The sequence below is a fragment of the Apis cerana genome, linkage group LG14 (genome assembly GCF_029169275.1).
Source record: "Apis cerana isolate GH-2021 linkage group LG14, AcerK_1.0, whole genome shotgun sequence".
NCBI classification, from domain to species: domain Eukaryota; kingdom Metazoa; phylum Arthropoda; class Insecta; order Hymenoptera; family Apidae; genus Apis; species Apis cerana.
The window spans coordinates 6,404,806-6,430,457 of record NC_083865.1 but is presented as its reverse complement, the minus strand read 5'-3'; the positions used below and the strand labels follow the sequence as shown (position 1 = coordinate 6,430,457).

The 25,652-nt window shown below is 38.7% G+C and overlaps 1 protein-coding gene and 1 long non-coding RNA gene across 25 annotated transcripts in view; one reads left to right on the top strand and one right to left on the bottom strand.

Moving 5' to 3' along the window:
* Window positions 1–25,652, bottom strand: part of LOC107995479 (thyrotroph embryonic factor) — a 92,006-nt gene that overhangs the window by 45,053 nt on the left and 21,301 nt on the right. For 4 of the 24 annotated variants that reach the window (XM_062084314.1, XM_062084319.1, XM_062084315.1 and 1 more), the window contains exons 1-2: window positions 20,918–21,299; window positions 13,544–13,573 (exon numbers count right to left, since the gene is read on the bottom strand). In XM_062084314.1, the coding sequence (XP_061940298.1) occupies window positions 13,544–13,573; window positions 20,918–21,299 (412 nt within the window). Of the gene's footprint in view, window positions 1–659; window positions 2,596–13,543; window positions 13,574–20,917; window positions 24,900–25,652 lie in introns of those variants that run through there. The other 20 variants (XM_062084325.1, XM_062084333.1, XM_062084316.1 and 17 more) reach the window with 18 other exon arrangements.
* Window positions 10,739–23,546, top strand: LOC133667245 (uncharacterized). The gene is made up of 2 exons (XR_009832561.1): window positions 10,739–11,598; window positions 18,859–23,546. It is a non-coding gene; the product is annotated as an uncharacterized LOC133667245 (long non-coding RNA).

The window sequence follows — 25,652 nt, the reverse complement described above, 5'->3', positions numbered from 1 at the left end:
ATACGATGCAATAATTTTTACTCCAAAACGATTTTAAGCCAAGTGGCAAAAAAGAAACACGGCGAAAACCAGTTCTGTGTCTGTCACGTGTCGAAACCTACGTACGTGACTTTGCTCTTCCTTTTTTTTTCCTATTTTTCTTTTTTTTTTTTTTTTTCTTTTATCCTTTTTATTACATTTCTTTAAACCGCCACTTGAAACACCACTGTTTCCATCGCACACGTAACAACAATGCGCTTTTTCAGGCGGACATGTCACAACCAGCCTACGCCTAATCAGCTAACTATTACCAACGCAAATAAAGTTATTTCCATCGTAAAACGTGATGTGGAAAATATGCTACAAAATAGGAAGTCCAATAATTGTGTTCTTTTTTCTTTTTTTTTTTTCCACTCGATTGAGGATAAACATTTGTCGTTAACACCATTTTTATTAATACCACGGTATCGTAGAATCGAGAAATGAAACCATGCGAAAACCCACGAAATCCCAATCCTAAAACCAATTCAACCTATCGAATAATTAAAAATCTACAGAGCGTCGAGAAATTGCAACTTGCATTGCAGAAGGATTCAGCAAACGATCCTTAAAACCGCGAGAAATGGAAAAACTTGGTAAAAACCTATTACAAGGAAGAAATACGCGCGATAAACTCGTACCATTGACGTAGACGTGGTGCTGCCTCCAGAGATGCTGGTATTGGCTCCAACGCGAGCTGGTGCTGTCCTCGTGGATGGGCGGAAGTGGCGCGTGCACCTGATGGCCGTGCGAGGTGGGCGGTAACGGTGGTGGCGGTGGTTGTTGGGGTTGTTGCTGGTGCGCAGGCGCGACCACGATGTGAGGATGGGGCGGTTGCACCGGCTGCTGTTGATGCTGTTGATGATGCGCTTGGTGCAGCACGCCCGGTACCGGCGGTGGCGCCAATTGCTGGTACTCCATAGCGCAGCTCATCCGGTTTCCGGTTTCACGCGAGCATTTAAGTACACCTCTTCCCTTCCTCTCTTCCACCAGTTCCAGGGATCGTTACTTTTCACTCACTCGCTCCTCCAAATTTCGACGAAATTTTTTCCTCCTCCGGGGACACCTTTCAATTCTTACGAGTTTTTATTTTCGGGGTGTAATAATAATAATAAAATTAATAATAACAAATGGGGCTCGATTCGATCGTAGCAACACTGCAGTCGGTCCGACTACAAGGAGATAAAGAAAGGAGGCGCGCTACCGAGGCTCCTCGATCACTGTCTCGACCTGTCTCCGCATCTGCGCCCGTAATTTTATCCGCCCCAGTCTTTTGCCACTTGTCACAGAGAGAATGCGGGAAGAGAGGGAGAGAATCGGACAGAGGATGAGCCGGACTGATTGATCCTTCTCCAGCTCGATTTCACGAAGATCCTTTTATATTACGATCCGAAGATCGGCTCGTTCTCGATCACTCGTTCCGGAATATATAACCCGATCGATCGACAAACGAAGAATAATCCCTCTTCTCCGGGATCGCCTTCATCGAGATCACCGTCAATCCCTGTAAACAATCATCGGCGGCCACGTGACCGGGTCTCCGTGATTCGTGCCACCCTCTTCCTTCTTCCTCTCTCTCCCCCCCTTGACAAAAGGTAAACTTGAACCGTCCACCAGCGATTGATCGGATGCACGAGTGCAACAGTGAATGCGAGCAAATCGATGATCGAGCCTATCGAACCACACCGAGATTAAAAATCCTCCTGTCCTCCTCCTCCGTTCGCGCGCGTGCGAGTCCCGAAAGAAACATGAATTTTTCACAGACGGACGGACGGACGGGCGGGCGGATCGGGTTTTAAAAAAAAAAAAAGAAAAAAACGCGGAGCTTTTTCGAACCGATTCGAACCGATTCGTCGAAAGTTGCGTTCCTCTCCGATCCAAGCGGCCGGGAGAAGAATGGAAGGCAGCGAGCGGCACTACGGTGTACTACTATCGTAGTCGTGTGTCGACTGTCAAAATCAGCGATCGTCAGCGTCTATCCGTGGCCGGTGTTCGCCCATTGGGCCGTCACCGTAGCCGGAAGCGCGGCTCCGATTGGTTCCCTGGCCGCGTTTCCTAACGGTGGGGGAGAGACGATCACGCGCCTCGACGTCGTCCTGAAACCGGAGTTCCGACTAGGAGAGACAGCACGAGGAAGGGCAGAGTAGAACCATCCAGGGAAATATATATGTATATATATACATATATATATTGAAAGAGAGACAGAGAGAGATTCCGACGAGTCGAGAAGAGAAGAGAAAGAGAAAGAGTATAAGCGCGAATACTCTTGTGTAAAATATATATAAAAGTATCAAAAGGGGATGAGAAGAGGGGGTAAGGTGGTTGAAGAAGAGAGAGAAGATGGATAGGTGGATGGATAGACGGATAGGTAGACAGGAATGGATAAAAAAGAGAGAGAGAGAGAAAGAGAGAGAAAAAGAGAGGGAAAGAGTGGGAGAAACCGTGCGTGCGTGACTCGAAGCTGCGGCGTCCGGAAAGACACTGCCACTCGCCAACGTTCCACCGTTCCACCGCGCTATCCGTGTCTCTCTTCCTCTCCTTCTCCTTCTCTCTCTCTTTCTCTCTCCGTCTCCTTGCATCGTTCCCTTTCTCCCGCAACCCGTCCCTCCCGTACGGAGACGTTTCTCTCGCGTGTTACGAATACGCTATACATGGAAGTGAGTCGTGTGTAGGTAAGTCCGCGTTGTCTGTTCCCACCTCCAACCCGTTCATACCCGTCGTCTCCTTCGCGTTCACCAAACATCCGCTTTTACCCGCCCCCACCTCCCACCACGCACCCTTTGCCTATTCTCTCTCTCCCTCTTACTCGTTACTATATTGGAGAGTTACACGCGCACCGTGTGTTGTACGATTCCGTTCTCACTTCCTTCTTCGCGAATCTTTTTCTTTTTTTTTCTTTTTTTTTTTTTGAAGTTTCATCTTTGTTTTTTTTCTTTTTGATCGAGAATATCTTGTTGGATCATTGATTGATTGGGTCGTCCCTTTTCGATCTCGTCCCTTTCGAAACGTGGGTTTTCGTTTTTCGTTATTTGGAATTGTGATCGATTGTTTTTTTGGATTAAAAGTCTTTCGTGCACGGTTAAAGATGAATGTTTTTAATATTTTTCTTTTTTTTTTAGAAGAGTAGAAAATTATTGCGTTAAATATTGCTTTCGAGAAGTTTTGAAAAAGGCGATTTTCGAGAGCATTGAAATCTCAAGCTGCTTTGTACTTTTTTTTTAAGTATCGTCGAGGAAAATGATTGTTGAGATTTTTTAGATCTCCCAGAAATTAAAAATGAGCGAATGAGATCGTTGTAGAAGAATTCTTTAGAGCGAGATATGTGAGAATAAACCCTAATCCACTTCTTTCAATTTCGCGATATATATTGACTCTTATTTAATACCGTTCTCTAATTTCACGCTTAATTTCTTTTCACGGTATCCATCACCCGTGTGATTTCCTCCCTAATCGTATAAAATCGCTATCAAAAAAAAAGAAACAATCTATCGAATTCCTTCTGAAACAAGAGGCAATTCCTCAAAACTCGGTTTCTTGCGAGGTATAATATCGAGGCTGTCTGACCACAGGCCGGAACTTTCTACTGGCAAGAACCCGGCAGGCGGTGCACGATCAAACAGAATTCCACGATGAAAAATCGTGGATTACAACAACAGCTGGCAGGACGCTTCTTTGGCGAGGCGCGAAAAAGAAAGAAAGATCGGAGACGACTTTCCATTTCGACGGTTTAGAAAAAAGGGAAAACTGGAACACGGAGGAGAATCGGCGCGGGTCGTCCTCGTTTTCCACGCCGGATCGACCCACTTCCTGGTGCCTGCTTGCCTCGATCGTGACCGATCCATGAAATTAACGGTAACGGCGCGTACTGGCCGTATAAAATCGAAAGTGGCGAAATACCGCGGACTGGTCGGGTAAGAGGGGACAAGTTCCATGATGGCTCCAAGGTGGGGAACGGAGAGAGTTCCTGAAGATTCTAATGGCTACGCACACGCCACTGTCACCTTCTTTCTTCTATCCTGTCCTCCTTCCAACGTCCTCTCTAACAACGTATCTTTTTTCTTTCTTATTATTACCATTATATTCCTCGAAATACGTGGTCAAAATTCTCTCGATTTTTGGCAAAAAAATCTTGCCGATTTTTACTCGAAAATAAGAAATCCTGTCTGTACAATCTGTCATACGATTTAATCGATCTTATTCGTCTTCCATAATATTATTTCGTGAAAATATTTCAAATATTGCCGTTCAATTTACTCGCTTGTTCGTCAAGCATCAAAAGATTCGTCGAGAACGAATCTAGTTCTTCGATATTTCGAAGAAACGAATCTCTCTCTCTCTCTCTCTCTTTTACTTAACCGATGGACGACGAGACTTGGAAGAGTTCCCATTTCGTTTTCGTTCGCATCTGCGACCTTTCTCTTGGTCGCTCCCTGGCCGATCGTCGAGAGAAAGGGAAAAAAAGCAACGGAGGAGGGAAGATGCCGACGTTAATTCTACTGGAACCGGCATAAACCTCTGAATCACCGGTGAACCGGTCCCGTATACCGTATGCGAACGCGGAAACCACGAGGAGTCCAGGTATTCGTGTGGCTCACGTAAAGATTCCTTTCTCCTCCTCCTCCTTCGTTCTTCTTCCTCCTCCGTGTTCTTCCCTCTTTTTTTTTCCGTTTTCGTTTCTCTTTCCGTTTATTTTCCATCACATGACAAAAGTGTAAATATATCTTCTTCCTCTTTGTACTTTGCTTTTTCTTTTTCCTCACAGACGATGCGCGCAGGACGTTTGTTTCGGGGCTATGATGAATCACGACTTTTGTTGCGCCATCTGCCTAATTGGATTACGATAAGCATTGCGAGCAGAATGAACGAATAAACTGAAGATTTCGTTTCTTTTCTTGGAGTGGTAAATACTTTCAGATACTTATAAATTTTCTCGCTTGAATATTTACGTTTCTTTTCCATCCCAATATTCTGGATTTCTTTTATCGAAAATCCTGCAATTCCGATCGTTACGCTGCCTCCATCGATGTTAGAATTGCGATTCTCAAAAAAACGTTACAACTCTGTTCGTTTCAATTTATCACTGTCATAATCCAAAGAAAAAAAAAGAACTGTAACATGTTTTTTGGCAAAGGAGATCTCGATGCGGACAAAATCGCTTTCATTTCCCGACTAAAGGTCAAACTCTTGCTACAGTGTGTACGCGAAATGGGAGACAACCTGTTGATCCTACCGCTTCCTTTCACTGCCTGTATCACGAGCACCACCGATGGAGACGGTGAAAAGAAGAGGCGAGCCGTTCCGACTGATTTACCGCAACACGCTCTTCATATTTCGTAATCAACGCGGGAATCGGGGATGCTTCGTGATTTCCAACGTTTCTTTCTCTCTCGAGATGGTAAATCAAGGATGGTAAATCTTATTTGTACAAGTATGATGGATATTCCTGACGTAAGCGTATTTTGTTTATATATGATTTTCGAGAGATTTGGATTTTTGGAAATTCGAAAGAAAATAGTAGGGATATTTTACATTGTTGCGAATATATTAATTAGAAAGAGTATTTGATCGTTCGTCAAATTTATCAAAGCAAATCTTGTCATTCCATTCAAAAATTACTTGCTATCGATATCATAAAAACTTCAAAGTTAAAATTGAGAAACACCGTAAAAGATGATCTCGATGAGTTTCACTTCTGAAATATCCTATTTAATCGTTTCTAAGAAATTCACGTTTCTAATTTCTAAAGGAAGGCCTCCTCGTTGACATATCCAATCCTTCAAACCAACAATTTCAAAATTCTGCTTCGTCAAATAATAACCTACATTCGCTTTTCGGACGCTATCTTATCTCTAAAAAAGAAAAAAAGGAAAGAAAAAAATTCCAACAAAATTGAATTTGAATATACATTTATCGAGATTTATTTATCTTGCCAACGCAAAGAAAGAAAGAAAGAAAGAAAAGAGAGAGGGGGAAAAAAAGAAAAAGAAAGAATGTGGAACTCGTCTAACGGGTGTCCAGAAGAAAGCGGTCCCATTTGGCCGAACGTGCCGTGTTTTTCGTGGCCGAGATACTGACAAATTTTTGGGAACGGGCCTTCCGTTCAGCTGAGAAAAACGAAGAAGAGGGCGGAAGGAGTGGCGAGTCGCGGTAGGGGAAACGGCCAGGGCACATTTCACTAGGAGGTGAAAGTTTCGAAGTTGCCGAAAGTTTGTTCTTTTCTTCGCGTGTCTGGCCCTGGACGACTAATTCTACTCCGACAAATTGCGTTACACCAACAGAGACAAACAGAAGGGATGGGCAAAATTTTAACGATTAAAGTTAAGAAAGAATATAAAGTTACTATTTTTGGATAATTTAATTTATTTTATTCGAAAAATCGAATGTATTTTCTGGCCGTATTGTGAATTTCGAAAGATCAAGAATCGTTTTTTAATTGACAATAAAATGATCGTTCAAAATAAAATATTATCTAGGAAAATATGGATATATCTGGTTATATCTGATGGTTGTTCATACAAGAGTCAATGAGTCGTGAAACGATAGATGTCTGATTAGTCTAATCCGAGTTTGGAATATAATAATCGAAGAATAAAAGAAACTGGAGAAAGTTATAAAATATGGCATCAGAACGATAGAGATTCAAAGATTGGAAATTGAATTATTGGAATATTAAAATTAGAGATGAAAGAAAACTGGAATAATTGCATCTTTAAAAAATTAAATATTAACGAATTAAAGAAAGATTGTTTACTTGATCCACCAAAATTCATAATTCTCGCGTACAAAAGAAAATCGAATCCGAATAATGGAACCATTTATAGAAAAGAAAAAGAAAAAAACTTGATCTTTAATCATCCCTCACCCCGAAATTCGACATTTCGTTGAATGGTCTAAAGGACACAACGCCTCCATTGACAAGGTCCAAAAATATCGCCTCGAACAAAAGAGAAAGCAATTTATGTACGCGGCCGAAAGTGGAACACTCGATATATCGTTTAAAAATAGTATCACGATCCTCAGAAACGGAGGATTCGGCCATGTTCTTAACCTTTGTATATCCGCGAACTTTTTCGTTATTCCATGGAAATGCTGGTCGATTTCGTCGATGCCGCGTGTCATATCGCGTATTCGCATCGAAACGCAGTGAAAATTTTCGTTCGGAGGAAAAGAATTGCGATTTTTCCTTCTTCGACGTGCATGCTCGAGAGTTGGTTAATTTCAACAGCTGAGAAACAGATGTTGAACCATCGTCGTAAAGAGTATTATAAATCGCGTGGAGGAGCCTGTGTGTTTTACCGACAACACCTGACAATTAAAGAAACGACGTGTAAACGGACCATGTGCTGCAATTATTGAAACAGAGATGACATTATACGATCAAACGCGAAAACTTTATTGAGAAAATGTTTGGAAAGGTTTATGTATTTTTTTTTGTTTTGTTTTGAACAACTTAGAAATATATTTTCAATTTGATAAAAATGGTAATTCTTGTTGCGCATATAGAATGGAGGATCGGTAAGTTTTATTGAGGAATTCGAGTAATTTAGATATACGTATCGTATAATTTTTGTTAAGATTGTTATTACGACTTAAACCACTTTTATTTTTACACGAATTGTAATAATATGCAAGATCGTGGTATCTATTTTCATGTATACATTTTTGCACGTAAAATCATTTCCTTGTTTTTCTTTTTTTTTTTTTTTTTTTAAATTAGTTTTAAAAGATCGTAGTTGGGAATAAGACACCAGTCGACTGGTTTTCAAGGAAACGAGGTAATTTCGAAGTTTCCGTGAATTGTACTGCTTTTTACATCGAGAGAGAAACATAATTATCGGAGGCGAGGAAAGAGTAATTACGCTCGATGCTCGTTTTTAATTGGTTACCTTTGCCTCGAGGAACAAACGTGAAATTCTTCCGAACGAAAATGAAAAGTGAAGAGAAAATCATTTGGAAAAGTGATCGATATTATTCTTTTCCAATAATTTCGATCGCGCGTTTCTTTCTTTTAATTAAAATCCCAAGTTTACTTTTCTATCGTATCTTCGCGATTTCCGCTTCTAATTAACCTTAAAATAAAAAATCCAAACGCCAAAATAAGGGTTGCACCACACACGTGCGTTTACGTAACATTCCAGATCGATCCTCCTCCTCTCTTAACGAATCTTCCTCTCCCCCTCTCCCTTCCGATATCTCGCAATTATCATTTTTCCCCAACCAGAATTGCATAATAATCGACGAAGGGAAGGAAAAGAAAAATATTTCAGAAATTATTTTCAGAATAATCGCGCGATAAATCGGGTTAAAACGGGTTATATAATGAAATTACTATTCATCTTTGGCGCCTCATACATGATTTTCTTCTTTCGTTGATTGATCGTAATTATAAGCCTCTCTCTCTCTAGAATACTGGAACGGGATAACGAGTTTACCACGTGAGCGCGTAACGAGCCATTTATCGCGATTACTCGGAAAAATTCATCGATTGTCCATCTTACGTTACGCGTGTTTTCGTCTAACGAACCGTTTTTATCGTCGTTTATGAGGGAGGGAGAGAGCTAAAGAGAATCGTTTCTCGCCTTCAACAAGATTCCTTCTTCTTCCATCCTCTCCCTGTTCGTTAACTCTCTGATTAGGCCTGGAGATATATTGCCCCAGAGATATGCCAATTACACGATTAATGGATTATTTCTCATCGTGGTTGATTCTTCGTTACCCGTTATTTTTTTCGCTTCGATTCCATCAAAGTATGGTATTAAGGAGAATTCGTATCGAGGATGAGTTACGACGAGTATGGATCGAATTATATTTGTACAAAGATACGCCGGTTATGAGGAATGAAAGACAAGGGTATGGCAGGCACATACTCCTTGAAGCGAACTTTAGATTTAGATTTTCGATCACGTTTTTTAGAACGATCCCCCGTTAAACCGAGAAAATTCGAAGGAGGTGAAAGTGAAAGTCGAGAACGGTCTATTGATCATGTTAATAGTTGAAAAAAATATAGGAATCTGGCCACATTCGAATTTTTCGATATACAGAATTCTCACTGAAACCACGAATTAATCCAAAATCTAAAATCATCACGTATCGATAAGTAATCGCGCATAAATCTTAAATTTATTCGAAGAATTCGAAAGAACGTAAATTAAATCGAAATCGTTTGATTTCACGCTTGGCAAACGGTCGATCGTTTAACGAATGAGATTAAGACGATATCGATTGGATTTCGCCGTGGATTCGAATTTAAATTTGAATCGATGCCAAAATGTTTGAACAAGATAATTAAAATGGAAGAAATCAACGATGGAACGCGTTTGTTGGAATTTAACGACAGGTTTGACGAGGGTCTTTTCGCCACCCCGTTTTTCCATCATCGCTTATTTTATTATTTTCCATCGCACACGTAATGATTACACGCCATATAATAATAATAATAACAGTGTACCGTAGCTTAGTATTGGTATCGCGCTTCATCGTTTCTTCATCAATCTTGTTTATCGTGTTTAACATAGAAGAATTTAACGACGAGTGTCGGCTCTCCCCTTCCATCTTTTTCCTCGAAGCCTTTTTCTTCTTACAACATTTTTAGATGAAAAATCTTCGATAATTATTTACAATTAACGATTATCACATCTCGATAGCTCGCCTTCTATTATTAATTCTTCGATTTCACGGATAGAGAATTTCTTATTGCTACGTTTTTTAATTGCACTACTTTAATTAAAAATGGTTGCACGCTTATGCAACGAACTTAAAGAATTTAATTAATAGGAAAAGAAGAAGAAGAAAAATTAAGTAGATACGAGTTGAAAGATGGAGGAAGAATTGAAACGAGAGAAAAGGAGGGGAAAAGATGGTGGAGACGAATGGAAAGAAGAAATGGATCTTTGACAAGATCCTTTTGTACATCTGTACACGTGAGTTTGGATCTCCTTTGTCAGCTGATCAGTCAAAATTGATCTCTCAAGAAATTCAAGGAAAAGCTGACCTCGATATTTCGAGATGAAAGAAATTTATCGACGTGTATATATCAAAAAGTTCTTTCAATTTTCTTTCTTTCTTTCTTTCTTTCTATTTTTTTCATTGTTTTATATATCGCTAAAATTTCCCTCTTTTTGTTACTCTCGAAATTCTGTTTCGTGAATAATAATATCAAGGCTTAAGAGGATATGGAGATTTTCTCAATTTCATTAGGATAAAGTGTATCGAAGGAAATCGTAGAAAGGCTCGAAGTGACAGGTTATATCACCCACCATTCGTTCGAAATGGACGCTATTCGTGTTGTTGGAACCGGAAGAATACTTCAAGAAATATCGATCAGACAGTCTCTACAAATGATTTTGAAGAAACTGATCACTAGTGACCACTGAACTAACCACATGCGCGTGGTTGAATTTCATAGCGTAAAATCTAATCTTACATTTTTTTTTTATTAAATGAAAATTAGTGAAAAAAATATATACGAGAAAAAAATTCCATTCTGTGAATCTCGAATACTTAAATTTTAAATATCAAATTAATATTTCTCGATCGAAATTGATCCGCTTACAATGCCTTCTTTCAATTCGTTATATTCGTTATATTTTAAAATATTTTCAAGCCTGTATCTCTTTCGTATCTATGCTTCAAAATTTTTTTTTTTCGATACTTAAAAAAATTACTCTTTCGTCTCGCTAAATTTAAAAAACCGATTTTTCTATTTGAAATAAATAAAAGAATTAATTTATACCTCGCTTTTTTATACGTCCATACACGAAGCAATACATCCGTAAAAAAATCCTTTCAAAAATATCGATCGAACGCGTGATAATTTATATACGTAAAAGTACGATTAATATTTGTATTCACGCGCGAATTAAATGTCACGCGTTCGCCGTTTCGCTTTTGTTTTCGTCTGTTCTCCTATTTAACCGGCGTACGACGCGAGCGCGGCACAGTCGAACGAAGGCATCGGCACGATCCACATTTAAATAAACGTAATTCATCCCTATTTCCTTTATTGAATATACTCTCTTCTATATTTTTTAACCCGATCGAATCATTTCGCAGAACGAATTAATCGCGAAACGATTTTTAAAATTTTTAAAATTAGTCTTTCTTAAATTCGATTTTATTTGTTCCGTTTCCGCTCCTCGGTCCAACCCTCGCCCCCTCTGTCGCTTCGTTTACATTTATTATCGTAATATTGGAACAAGGAAACGGGTATGGGTGAAAAATTTGCGTGGAAGTGCACACAAGCAAGTTTTACACGGGGTGAGCCGGTTGCGCCATGCCTCTTCGCCTCCCCTCGACCAGATTATGGTCTCGGCGCGAAATCTGAGACGCGAACCGTCGACCGCATGGGATTATCCTTCCATAACGTCAGCCGTGGCCGGGGCATAACACGGCATTGCCACATCTTGCGAGATAAAATGTAAGAGGCAGACCGATGTTGTCGGGTGAAACGAGAATATCTATCTGTTCGTTGTCGTTGGCCGACATGCCTCCACGGATCGACACCCGGGAAACGCGTAAAACGATCGCGATTCGACCCGTGGAGGACGTTTCGACGCGTAATCCATTGCCATTCGAGACGAGGTAAGTCGAACGAGCATCGGTTGCGTTATATTTTCGATTAAATTCACGCCCTTCCTTTCTTCCTCCTCCAAGGGACGGAATTTACCCTTCGATGATTCATTATATCAAAAATTATCGATAACTTTGTCTCTAAACTGTGGACTTTCTTCTTTAATTTGCTTCGCGGGATTCGTAGAATTGATGAAATTTCTAAGTTTTGGAAGAATTATGCGAATCTTCGAATTTCTCCGAATTTTCAAGGTTTTTGTTTAATGATTAAATTAAATTGGAAAGTTCTCGAATTCCAAATCTTTAAAATTCATTTCCATTCGAATCGCGCATTCGTCGATTTTCGATTGCGAAATATATAGAGTGTATTGAATCGAAATTATGAATAAAAAAAAGATACAAGTTGCAATTCCAAATAATAATATCAATCCGATGCGAAGTGTAGAATAAACAGGAACGGAGTCGAAGCGAAACGATCTTAACGATTTGCATAATTAAAATGCTTGAAAATCGCTTATAGCTAATAGAAAGAAAAGAGAGGAAAGATTCGCGCGGTAGACCCTTGTTACTTATAATAGCACGTAACCAATCGCCACGGCTTCTCGGCATACTTGCGCGTACGTTCGAGATGCGTAATTAATAGCTACGAGACTTATAAATTATTGACGATGAAACGCGTTGAATTAATGCACATATTAAACAGCTTTTGTCCACCAGCGACCGTTTCTATTCGCCTCGCGATGAAAACTTCGTTTCGGAACTGTTTGACTTGATTGTTCCTTAATCGAGCTTTCTTTTTCCTTTCTTTTCTTTTTTTTCTTGCAAGAAATTTACACTTGGAAAGGGAAATTTTTCGAATTTTGCAAGAACTGCAAATTTTTCTAACTTTTCATTATTTACTTTTTTCAAATTTTCTGTTACATTTCATTTAAATTTTGGAAAAATTGAAAAAATATTTTTTTCCTCGTCGTTTTTCTTCCCTTTTCTTTTTCTTCTTTCTTGACAATCTCGTGCAATCACATACAATCACATACAACACACGAGTTAATTCTTTCAAACAGGAATCGTGCGTTATGTTTAATCGTGTTTCGATACAGTGTTTCGATTGATTTATTTGACGAAAGCAAGATCCTCGATATTCTCGATTTCTTATTTATTTAGATCCTTGCTTTCTTCCGAATTCCAAAATAAAATTCTAAGTTCGTGAAATAGAACGCCACCGTCTTATCGTGGTCTTTTTTCAATGATATTTTCTATCGTGTGTTCTACTACTCGTCATTATCTAAACCTAACCGATACACCATTGTAAAACGAGTGCTCGAACTATCTATATTCGCCTAATTGCTTGAAAATGCATCGACATCGTTTCCAACGAGACGAATTAACTTAAATGTATTTTAAACTGCATAATACCTTTCAACTTCTTCTAATCTTATCGAACGATATTCTGAATTTTCAAATTTTCAGAAAAATTATCGTATCATTATGTATTGAAATTTATATTAAAAAAAAAAAAAAAGGAAGAAGAAAAAAAAGGGGAAAAAAAAGAACTCCACTTCGAAGAGTAAAAATTTTCTTCGTAAAAAAAAAAAAAAAAAAAAAACTGTCGCATTATAAATCGCATTGAATCGTCAAAAATGCACTCGATGCACTTTTCTAATTCCTACGTGTGTGAAAGAGAGTAGAAGCGTGAATGGAGAAGACGGAAGAAAAAAAATTCATGCAAATGAGAGAACACGTCCCACTATTGTCCTCCTTTCTAGAAAGTTAGGGGAAGATTCGTGGATAAAACGATGATCCTTGCGTGGATCATTTCGTATTTTTGAGGGAGTGGATGCAAAAAGAACAAAAAAGAAAAAAAACAAAAGAAAAGATATCTTTCAAAAAAGAAAGGAAATAAAAGAAGAAGAAAAAAAAAAAAGGAAGAGAAATGTATGAGCTGTCGTTTGTCACTTACCCTTCAGAGAGGATGTTATCATGGGGTCACCTGAAAATGATAGAAGTACAGTATTTGCGTGAACGTCAATGTATGAAAATGAGAGAAAGATAAATAGATAGATATAAAACTGTGCAATGGGGAGAGAAAGAGAAAGATAGATAGAGAAAGAGAGAGAAGAATTATTAATGATTCAATTACAAATTATGCCAAGAATAGAGAAAAGAAGATCAAAGAAAGATAAGATGGAAATGTGTCTTGCTAATCTGCTCTCTACCTTACTTTACTAATAAATCTAGATCTAAAGATTTTCTTCTTTTATCGCATCACCACGTTACACTATTAAAGCTGTTAAAAAAAATGCGCAAATTAATAAAATATGCAAATTAAAATTTAATTCGATTGCTAAAAAAAAAAAGAATTATAACATTTATTTTTATTCATTAACGATTGTTAACATATTAATAATTCAATTGTACTTGGATCTAATGTCTTCTTAAAATATCTATAAAATATAAATCCAAGAACTCTTGAATTTCCCTTCTTTCCCATTTCCCAATCGATATCGGATATCATTTGTCTTTATCACAACATATTTCTTTGATATACACGTACGATATTTCTTTGATAACCATTTGAAGAAAAATGGTACATCAAATAAAATAATACGATTCTCAACTTTTAACCAAGAAAGGTCTCTTTCGATTCTTCTTTTTGTGATTATGAAAACACAATCGAACGATAAAATTCTCGTCAAAGTTCAATCTGGTTGGAAGATTTCTCGGCAGAGAAGTCAAAGTCAAAGGACGAGGATACGAAAGAGAGCAGTGGAGGACGCGTGGGCCCAGTGCTCGCGAGGCGGGGACGGCGTTTGGGCCGAGATCTCGGGGTCAGGGATCACCATCCACAGAAAATGTTACTCTCGCGAGAGATAGGGTATCTCGCATAATTCGCAAGTGGGAGTATTCATTCGTGGTATGGGGGCGCTTCTAGCAAACTGTCTTCAAACCGCAACCTTCGTTGCCCAACCTCGTCCTTCCTCCTCTTCGTCAAACTTTCCCTCGCTTCATCTTTCCTTTTATCGAGCTTTATACCTCGTCTTTATACCGAGAAAACGATTCGTCGCGGCTCTGACGCGAGACGCAAGAATAATAGCGTGCGAGAGTTTTTCTTTTTTTCTTTTTTCTTTCTTTGGTTCGAATGTAATTGAGATTTTAGTTATGGGAGGTAGAAATTTATTGGGACGAGGTGAGAGATTTTGGAAATGAAATTCGAGTGTAAATTTGTGGAAATTTTGAAGATTTTTTTTTTTTCAAAATTTGGAAAAGTTGCGACGAATTTGGGCAAGTTTGAAGCGAGGAATATTTGAAAATTTAAATGTTCGAAAGATTGGATTAAGCATGGAGATCGAAAAGTTTGAATACAAATTATATAGCTTAACAGATTAAAATTCTTCGACGTTAATATCTAGCTTCAACAATCCCTTTTCTTATTCAATAAACATTTTCAAATCTTCGATCCCCGTTATCAAACTCAACAACTACTCGTTACGAAACGAGTTGTAGGGGCAAAAAAAAACCTTAATTTGCTTAAAAAAATAATCTTCAAACGGAATTAAAAGTCCCATAGAATGTTCAATTAAGAAAATTATTATTTAACGAAGTTTCGCTTTTGTCTACGATAAAGAAAGAGAGAGAGAAAAGAAAAAAGAAAAAAAGAACTACCGTGAACGGGGTATACGAATGAATAACGTTTGCAATCGGTTGATTAGAGAGAATGATATTGGCAGAAGCTGGTATCCCCGAGCCAGAAGTGTAAATCTATTCACTGTCAGGATGCAATTACACCAAGTGCCTAGCAACACTAACTAGCCGAGGTTTCGCGTTAATCGCGAATATATGAGTTATCGCGCGTTTTCTATGCGACCATAGGTTCCAATAAACGAGCATACCCGTTCCTTTCAATGCTTGGAAACGCGAGGAGGATGCGTTAAGTACAGTCAACAGGGAAGATTTCATAATTATCTTCATAATTGTGTGTTTTTTCTTTTTTTTTTTTCTTTCTTTATTCCCTCGGGCTCGAGGATAATCGACGCGTGTTTTTCGATGGAAAAAGGAAGATACAATCGCAAAATAAAATTCTCCAGGCAATTGTATGCCCTCGCGACAGTGTGATTCGGCGAAACGTGGTTAACAATTCGATCGGAGAAAAAAATATATTGGAGGATGTTTTCTCGATCTATTATAACGCGACTCGTGAATTACATTTGTGCATAATACAGTATCCGAGAAAAAAGTATTTTCACGCACATATATTCTTTCGATAAAAGCGTTTTATCTCTCGATTGATTTCATTCGATTCTTTTAATTCTTTTCGCTCGCTTTTTTTCCCTCTCTCATCCACAAATTTTCAATTCTCGATTTTTTCATCGCGATTCTTCCTTTTCTTCGAAAGTGGTAATCCTCCGCTGGTTTATTCCTCTGCTCGATCGAAAGCTTAGCTTCCTCGATATTTCGCCGAGTGCGGTGCAGATCGGAGGAACGAGTCGCGCGGGGTGAGTCATCGTGCAAAATCCAGCGGAAGATCTGCCCGGCCCACACGCGCTGCCATTGCCTGCATGTGCAAGCAGATGCACGCACTGATGCAGCTTCGTGGGACCACGGGATCAGAGCCGCGATTTCCTTCCGAACGATGACCCTTAATCGAGTATATATTTTAACTCGAAAAGAAAACTCGTGCGAGAAAAGCGTGATGAATGATTCCCTTCCCGCGAATATAAAATACTCTCTGAATGTATATTTTCTTTTCAATCAAGCTTTTCGAGATGTCGAAAGACGAAGAACGTTTCGATATGGAATATTGGAGAGAGAAAAAACAATCTAGAGATTCTATTTACTGAAGATAAATTTTCGGATCATCTTCCTTCTCTCCAATTCCTCTGGCGAATGGAATAATTTTCAAAGAGAGACTAAAGAAACACGGGTAGACAGAGGATTTAAAAAAATGATCCTAAACTCATCTCGAATTCGAAAAAAAGAAAAGAAAACTTGATTTAAAAAAATAACATAGTAGAAACGTTAAACGTTAGGATACAATTTCTATATACCATTTATCGTTCCAATATGGAATATTCCTTCTCTCGAATTCTTCTGGCGAATGGAATAATTTTCAAAGAGAGACTAAAGAGGCAGAGAATTTAAAAAAATGATCCTAAACTCATCTCGAATTCGAAAAAAAGAAAAGAAAACTTGTTCCAAAAGAAATAACATAGTAGAAACGTCGAACAATTTCTACATATGATTTATCGTTCCAATATGAAATATCGGAGAGAGAAAAAACAGTCTAGAGATTCTATTTACTGAAAATAAATTTTCAGATCTTGCTTCTCTCGAATTCTTCCGGCGAATGAAATAATTTTCAAAGGGAGATACAAGTAGACAGAGGATTTAAAAAGAAATAACATAGTAGAAACTGTAATATAGTAAAATCTCATCCCTACTCATCAGTGGTGTTCGAAAGGGAATATCTATCGGGCAGGTTGATCGAGAAGTAGGCACATCTCACAGGGAGGAAAAGATCGCGACTCGGGTCGAGAAAGAGGTGGAAACTGCGTGGAACTTCATCGAATGGGACATAGAGCCACGTTTACCAGGATTTGCCTCGTTTCCATCGGTGCACGTTCGATAGAAAGAGAGAGGGGGAAGGGAGAGGGGCCTCTAAGTGGGAGACGAGGTGGAGAACGATTATTCGCGTATCCTGGTGATCCTCCGTTGCTTGGAAATCAACGTGGAGACACGGTTACTACGGGTTATCCTGTAACGTTGCATTATCCTCGGCAACGAGACGGAACGCTCGTCCTTGAGAAACTTTGCCGCACGGCAAAGACCAGGATCCATCGATCGTGCGCCCACACGATTCGCTATACTCGGCTATAAATGATCCACGAACGGAAAGATCTAGGAAAGATCGTAGATCGTAATGGATTTTGTCCAAGGTGGAACTAATTGACGACCACCGATTCTCTTTCTTCCTCTTTCTTTCTTTTTTCTTTTTCCTTTTTTCTTCCTTTATCTCTCGAGCCGTGTTAATGTATTCGGAGTAGTTGTACGCGAGTACGATTCTGCGGAATATTATCATTCTAATTGATACTCGCGTGTCCTAATGGAGGCTCGTAGCAAAGAGCGAACGATTTCCGCCGTTCATGGGAATTTTCCATTTTTCTTCCTTTTTTTCCTTTTTTTCTTCGTCGCTCAAGGCTTCGTCGTGACGCCGGCTTTTCCTGTCCTTTTCCTCCAGTCTTCTCGTCGATCATTTTTCTTCCTTTCGTCACCGCTACGCTCAACCGTTCAACGAAGTATATTCTATATTCGATTCTTTTCGTGTCAGATCAGTTGTTTTACACATTATAGTGTAAAAAAACGTTGGACGATATTAATTAACCGAATCTATATTTTCATTCGCACGCTTTTAACGAGAAATTTCATGAAAATTTTCTGGATTATTCGAAGATTAATTCTATTCGAATTAAATATTAAGTATTCGTTGTAATTGAATATTCCTTAAAAAGTGAGAGAGAGAGAGAGATTCTATCATTTGTCTGGTAAAACGGGTGGAAGAATAAGTATGAGAAACAAGTGGAGCAAGTGTAACATTGGGAACAGAGAATTGGAAGGAGGTAAGGAAGATAATTTGCGTATAAGTGGAAACTGGCCACGCGATTTGAATAAAAGGACAACATAAAACTGGGAACGAGAAAGGACAGGCCGGTGAAAGACAGTCCCGCTCATGGAAATGGCGAACGATTAGATACGGTTTTCATGTACCGCCACTCCGGATGATGGACGTTGCTGTTTATTCCACCGACGGGATTATCGTGAATTTCCATGGAGAGAAAAATAACCGTGGATCGCCAGCGTTATTCGTTAACTTGTCCGATATAAAAATAGTTATTTCTTTCGTTCGTTTATTTCGACGACGCACCCGACAAATTTACGGAACTGTTTTGAATAATCCAAGTAAATGCAAAACGTTTTCACGGAACATGTACATCGTCTTTTCGAAATTCCTATCGAATTGTTCCTTATTTTTCTTTCTGTGATATGATATTTAATTTTTTAATCTAAAAAATGAACGAATTCTTCAAACCAAAAGGGTATTTATGGAAAATTCAATTTTTGGGATCAAGGAAATGGAACAATTTGATTTTGCTTTATTCCACGAACATTCTATAATTCTACGAATATTTTTTTTCCACGTGTCCATTTTGCGTGTCTATTGATAAGATTTAATTTTTAACGCTTGTATTTAAATTTTTAATACGTTCGTTTTTGTTTAAGGCAATTTGTTATCGAGTGGCTAAATCGATCCATGATCAAAAGAATCGAGTCAACCGGCCAACACGATAATCGTTATGATCGGAGGCAATCTTGCAGAAAATGATCATCGTAACGAGCCGCTTCCTTCGATCACGGTAGCCACGGTAGTTGTACAAGCGCATTACCGATCTCTGACAAACTTATCCTACCCATTGAAAATAATCACGTCACAACCTGTCATCGACGTGAAAATTTTTTCATTCGTTGCCATAATCCCAAACTTTTCTACACACGATGTTATATCCGTTTAATTATCGATTAACGAACATTTCGCTGCAATAAAATTCGCTCATTTTAAGAAAAATAAAAAATTAAATTCCATTCAATATATATATATATATATATTTAAGTACGATTTGAAGAATAAAAAAAAAAAAGAAAGATATCGAAACTTTCAAAGCAAGATCTCAATCGAATACTGATCACACCGTATTACTCTGAATAATACAATTTGAAAAACGGAAAGGACGAAAGTTTGTTGAAATATCGAAACGACATTCGATTCAATAATCATGATAACCGCTATACATATATATATATTGTTGTATTTCGAATATGGATGGATGGAGGAAATCCGAATGGAACGATTTCGATGGAGTTGGACAGATCGAGGCGTCAGCATGACGGAGATGCGACACGAAAGACGCGATTTTTCTGGGAAAAACGTTTGCGTAACCGAGCCACAGACGCGCGTACACATAATCCGTGGATGTTACAGGCTCTCTTACGTATCCAACCGGGCGGCGAAACAAAAATGTCGACGAAAACGACTCGATCGACTCGAGTAAATCCACCCTGTCTGGAACGCTGTCACGAAGGGATGAACGCGAGTAACGGAAGACGAAGAAGAAGAAGAGTTTCGAGGCAACCGTTACTGGAAACGAACGCTGAATTATTCATAGGGAATCTGTTGCTTTTATTTCGACCTCCATCCCCGCACGTTCTTTGTACTTTGAATTTGTTTAGGAGAGGAAAAAATCGGATGGAAAACGACCCGACGAAAATTGTGCGTGTAAAACGTTGATTTAAGTCGGGATTTTGATCAAGGGGGGGTCAATCGAAAGATCGAATTGATCGAGATGAATGGAATCGTTGGAAGAAGAATTGTTCACAACTTCTCGAGAACAACTCGAGACGAATCCGCTCCTCCAATCGTGACAAAGTGAATTTTTTACTCTAGTTAACGTGCTACGTATCATGAAAAATGAAAAATTTTAAAAATCTTAAAAAAAATGTTCGAACACTTTTAGAAGCGTGTATTATTGTTCTCTTTATTGAGCCATCAATCGCACAATTTCATTCGCTCCATATATTTTCTTCTACGGAATATTAAGCGTATTATACCGATTATTATAATCGTCGGATCCGTCCACTTTTTTCCTGAACACCGGTTCATTCCACCAAGAGGTTCTAAGTATGGACGAAACGCGATCCTCCGGGGTATAACCGGGCCAACGTGGTGTACGGGGCAGAGAATGGGATTTTAATCAGGACGATATACAACAGACGGCCGAGACGAAAGAGAGACTAAACTATCCGACGTTATTAATTCCTCGAGAAGGATCGAGCCATTTGGTGATTGACGTCGCGTGACCACGAGTTACGTAATTCAGCATCGAATTCTCCAGGGTTGCGAGCAGGATAATAGGCATCCGGAAGCCAAGGACAAGATCGGGTAGAGAAAAAGTCGTCGAGATCTTTTTTTTTTTTCCCTTCCAATCTTCTTCTTCCATCCACTTTTTTCAAATTTTCCAACAACGCCCCGATCATCGCCATTCTTAACACACATATATATAAATCCATATATATACCTCCTCTCCTATAATCATATTAACACTTCGATATTTCAATTATCCACATCCAAGCCACAAAATATCCTCAACAAATAATCGATCCACCAAATATCACTATTTCTTCCACTATCTGATTTCACTCACCACTACCCAGAAACAGGAATACTTTTGATACTTTTGGCATGTTCAAAAAATATATATATACATATAAATTATTAATCGAATACCTGTTCGGTCGTAAGGTGCAGCTCTTCTAGGCGCTGGCTGCCCCCTAACCGGATGGAATTGCTGCTGTTGGTGCAAGGGTGGCGTCTGGGCGGGTTGCAACTGCAGATGATACTGCTGGGAGGTGGAATAATGGGCGGATGGGTTGGCGGTGGATGCCGCCACCGATTGTTGCTGATACTGACCTGCCTGCTGATACTGATTGATGTGATTCGGATGATGGAAGTGATGGGGGTGGGGGTGGGTGTGCGGCTGGCCCGCGCCCGCCCCGTGGGGGTGTGAATGGGAATGAGGGTGCGAGTAAGGGTTGCACCAGGTGTAATATTGTTGCCACGAAGCGGCGGCATCCACGTTTGCCATCCCATCGCCTTCTTCGCTCCCCATTCGGACCTATCGAATCCTCCTCCCGCTTCTCTTGCCAGTTTGCAACAACCTTCCGGATTCCCTTTCCCTTTTCCACTTGACGCGATGTTTTTCTATTCTTTTTTCTTTTTGATCTAGTCTCTTGCTTGATATTTGCAGCACAGCTTCGTTTCTATCCGTTTATATTAAGTACCGTTCTTTCGTGTCGACTCGAAAGGTTGACGTTAATCGAAAAAACCACCAACTTCGTCCCCCGAAATTGGGGGACAGATTGTTTCGGTTCACAGTTCAAACACCACTTGTTCTGTTACACTTGGAGCATGGTCGTTAGAGCGGGTTTAACGGGTTGATTTTTGACTCTGGACTGAATCGAAATATACGTACACTTTGGATGCTTCTTTGATTCTCTGCATATTGGATAAAGAGGTTAATACTATTTTCTATTTTCAAAGAGAAGTCTGCCCCGGGGGAAAAATAATCCCTTTTAATATTAGATTCGAATTTTTTTCTAAGTCTGAGAAAGTCGATTTCTAAGTCTCCGTGCGATCTTATAATCGTGGCAAGTGTTTTTAATTTTTTAAGAAGATTAAATATATATATATATATATATACGGACGAGAGAATTCTCTAATTGTTGAAGATCGATACTATTACTCCTGCATTCCTTTGGCGTGTTTATACGAAAAAATATTTGGATTCGGGCGGAAGAGATTGAAATTGGCGCGCGTTCTCGCGAGAAGAAAATTTGAAAAAGAAAGAAAAATGAAACGAAATGTAAACGGCACCGACTGACTCGATTACAGGATATTACGTTGATGTTAATCGAAGGAACAGAAGCATGGCATGCGAGAGTCGCCAAGGACCCGACGAGCTAAGCCTTCGAGAAAGGAACAATACCTCTGGCCAATGTTAATACATCGCGGTACTGCCCACGCCAGTTTCACCAGACTATAAATTTTTCATCCCGTCCTGATCTCATCAAAATTCAACTTGGATATTGTTAAATGTTCGACATTCGTCGTCGAAGAAGGAAATGGAAGAAATTAATTGGAAAATTTGTTTCACTTCGACAAATGGATCTGTCGGAAGGAAGAAAATAACAAATGATGAACGTTTAGCGCGATATTGTCCGCGAATAGGAGGAGGAAAATTCATTATTAACTCGTTGCGCAAATTAGGGGAGAGAATTTCTGCGATTTTGAATTTTCTTTTCTTATTTCTCAAAGAAAATTAAAATTAATTTTTAGAGAAAACAAAATTCCATGGAAGAAGATCATATCGAATATTTTAGAAGAAGAATCATCTCGAACACAGTGATCCAACACTTTTCTACCCCTCGCTCGTCCGCGTTTTGGAAAATTTTGAAATGGAAATTATTGATCACACGACGAACCTCCGCTACGAACCCCATATTTTCCACCGTTCACTTCATTCTCACCCTCCGTGTGTTCACAATTCGTCACGGTACATCACGATATAGATAACTAAAAATAAGAGACAGTCGCGCGAGAGATCAAAGGTAAAATCTCGGAGCACGGTAGTCCAAGGTGAGGACAAAACCAGCTGAAGATCTAAGAAAGCAAATCGGCTTGTCGTGCACGTATTATATGTACATATATATCCATATGTACATATGTATACACCCACATGTATATATTAGCATTTTACATAGCTACACATACAATTATAGTTTGTATATACATATACACATATGCATGCTCGTGTACATAAGCTACACTACTGTCCATAAGTATTTGGTCACTTTTCTTTCCTCTTTTTCTCTTTTAATCTCGTTGAACGATATAAAATAATACAATTCAAACGAAGAAGGTCGTAGACGAGGATTAAATGACCGATCGATCGAAGAAGAAACAGAAAGAATATTCGAGATCGTTTAGAAAAAAAATTACCGTTCAATTATTCGATAATCGAAAATACAATTCCAATATCTTTACAACACGATATTTATGAAAACCAGGCGTTATCCTACTCGGCGATGTCTAAATAAAATAGGCGATATCAAAATTTTCCTTTCCTTTCTCCATCCCCCTCCCCCTCCTTTCCTTTTACAAAATCCAAATACTCGTGGACGGCACTATATACACACGAATATACATATACATATATATATGTATTGTATTTAATATTAGCCGAACGTCCCCTTTCTTACGTTCCTTATACGAATATACAACCGAGTATATACCGAGAACACGGTGGGGTGAAAATAAAACGGGGGGAAGAAGAGAGGAAAAAAAAAAAAAAAAGAAATCAGAGACGGAAGACCGGGTGTTCGCGTGGTGGAGGAAGGTTTCACCAAAGTTAATGCCGCGAATAATCGACGAGGAAGGATGGACGCGCGCGTAGAGCCCGAAGAGGCTCGAGGATGACTGAGAGGAACAGGTTCCTCTTCTCCGCCTCGAGCAAAAGAGGGTTGAAAGCACGAGGCTCGGCGAGTGAGCGGTGGCCGACGCCAGGGGGATGTGGCTCGGCTCCACGTGCACCAGGAGGCACGTTCCTCGGTCACGTGTACGCTTACGCACCACCTCGCCACCACCCGCCATCTACTCCGTGCCTCGTCCCTCCCTCTCTCTCTCTCTCTCTCTCTGTGTGCTCCACTTATTACACACCGTTTCGGCCACCGTATATGAAATTCGAACGTTTCCAGTATCGAACCGTATCTACAATTTTGCAATGCATTCGAGATAAGATATCGCGATACGATTGAGAGGCGAATGGATTCGGAAGAAGTGGTTGTTAAGATTTTGCCTTGCTTTTTCCCTTGTTTATTCGATAATATTGAGATCGCGAGGATGTCCAATAGCTAGTTATATTTTAAATCGTTTAAAGCGATCTTGATTTTCTCGAGCGAATTTAAGAATATTTAAACGTGCGTGATATATAAAGTATCGAGTTTTTAAATGTTGTGAATATTGTAAAATTGTTACGTGTAAATTGGAGCGAAATTTCGTTAAATATCTGCGCGGGAACGCAGAGAGGAATCCGTTTTTAATATATATATATATTCTTGTAAATTTGAATAAAATCATGTTGATCCACGGACAAGATGTTTGCAGTACGGATTTTTCCACGAATTCAACGTTATATAGCGAAGGGGAGAGGAGAAATTTGTGAGTCAATAACGTTTTGGTCGCTTGTTAAGGATATTACATGAGATCTGTGCGATTTAATTAGCGGGTCAGATGCGAAGGGATGAATAATGCAGAGATAGTAATCATCGATACTAATTGATACTACAAGTGGAGGAGGTGGCGACGATCGGTTACCATTCGATCGAGTTGGAATAAGATGACGGAATGGGACGATTAAACCCAATTTGAAAGAAGATGAAGAAGAAAATGGAGGGAGGAGGTGGGTGCTTATTTGTATAGAGGGGAGGATTGATGGAGAGTGGTTAATTGTTGTGTTTGGAGAAATTGAGATGAATCGGGTTTGCGGCTGACTTTGGGCTTCGATTAAATGAAAAGTAATCGAGTATCGTGAATAATTAGTGTGTTCGATGATATCACAGTTGATAATTTTCGATATTGAAAATTAATATCCTGTTGTCTTGTATCGATCAGTAATCTCATGTAAAAGAAAAAGAAATAAAAAAAAAAGGAAAAAGATGAATGTTTAAATTGAATAAATTGATAAATTTAATCAAATGTTACATTTTATATAAAATTTATAAGAAAATGTGAAAATAATTCATTGCTTGTTGGAACAATTAAAGAAGCGGAATATTTTTCAAGAAATTTTTTTTACTACAGCAATTGCTTCTTTAATTGCTACAGTGAACAATGAATTGTTTTCAAGTTTTCCTATAAATTTTGTTCTGAATGTAAGTAATTAGAGTCTGTCTCTGCAATTAATTAAAAAAATTTCTCTAATTAAATGTGAATTTGCATAAATATCAGCGATATGATTATAAGCGAAGATCGATGTTATTGATTTATAAGTTAATTATACATTCTATCCACGTCAATGCAAACAGAATTAGCAAAAAGAAGCGTAAACTGATTTAAAGTATCGGACGTATCCAGAAATATAGGATTAATAAAATTTTTCGATCTTTATTTTTACTTAAATTTGAATTCCTAATTTTAAGTAAAAAAAAAAAAAAAAAAAAAGAAAATATAATCATATCTATTTAACACGATTTTAAACGAGAGAATAATTTAATCGTGATTGATGAATTAAATACAAAATACAAATATAGCTGTTTAGAAAAATTAATAAGACAACGCAAACCTTTTACAAAGATAAATTATTTCTGTTTGTGATGTTATAAATTAAGGACAGTTGAATTTTTTCAATAAACTTCGCCGAATAATAATAAATTTTACTTTATCAGTTTTCTATATCTTACAAATG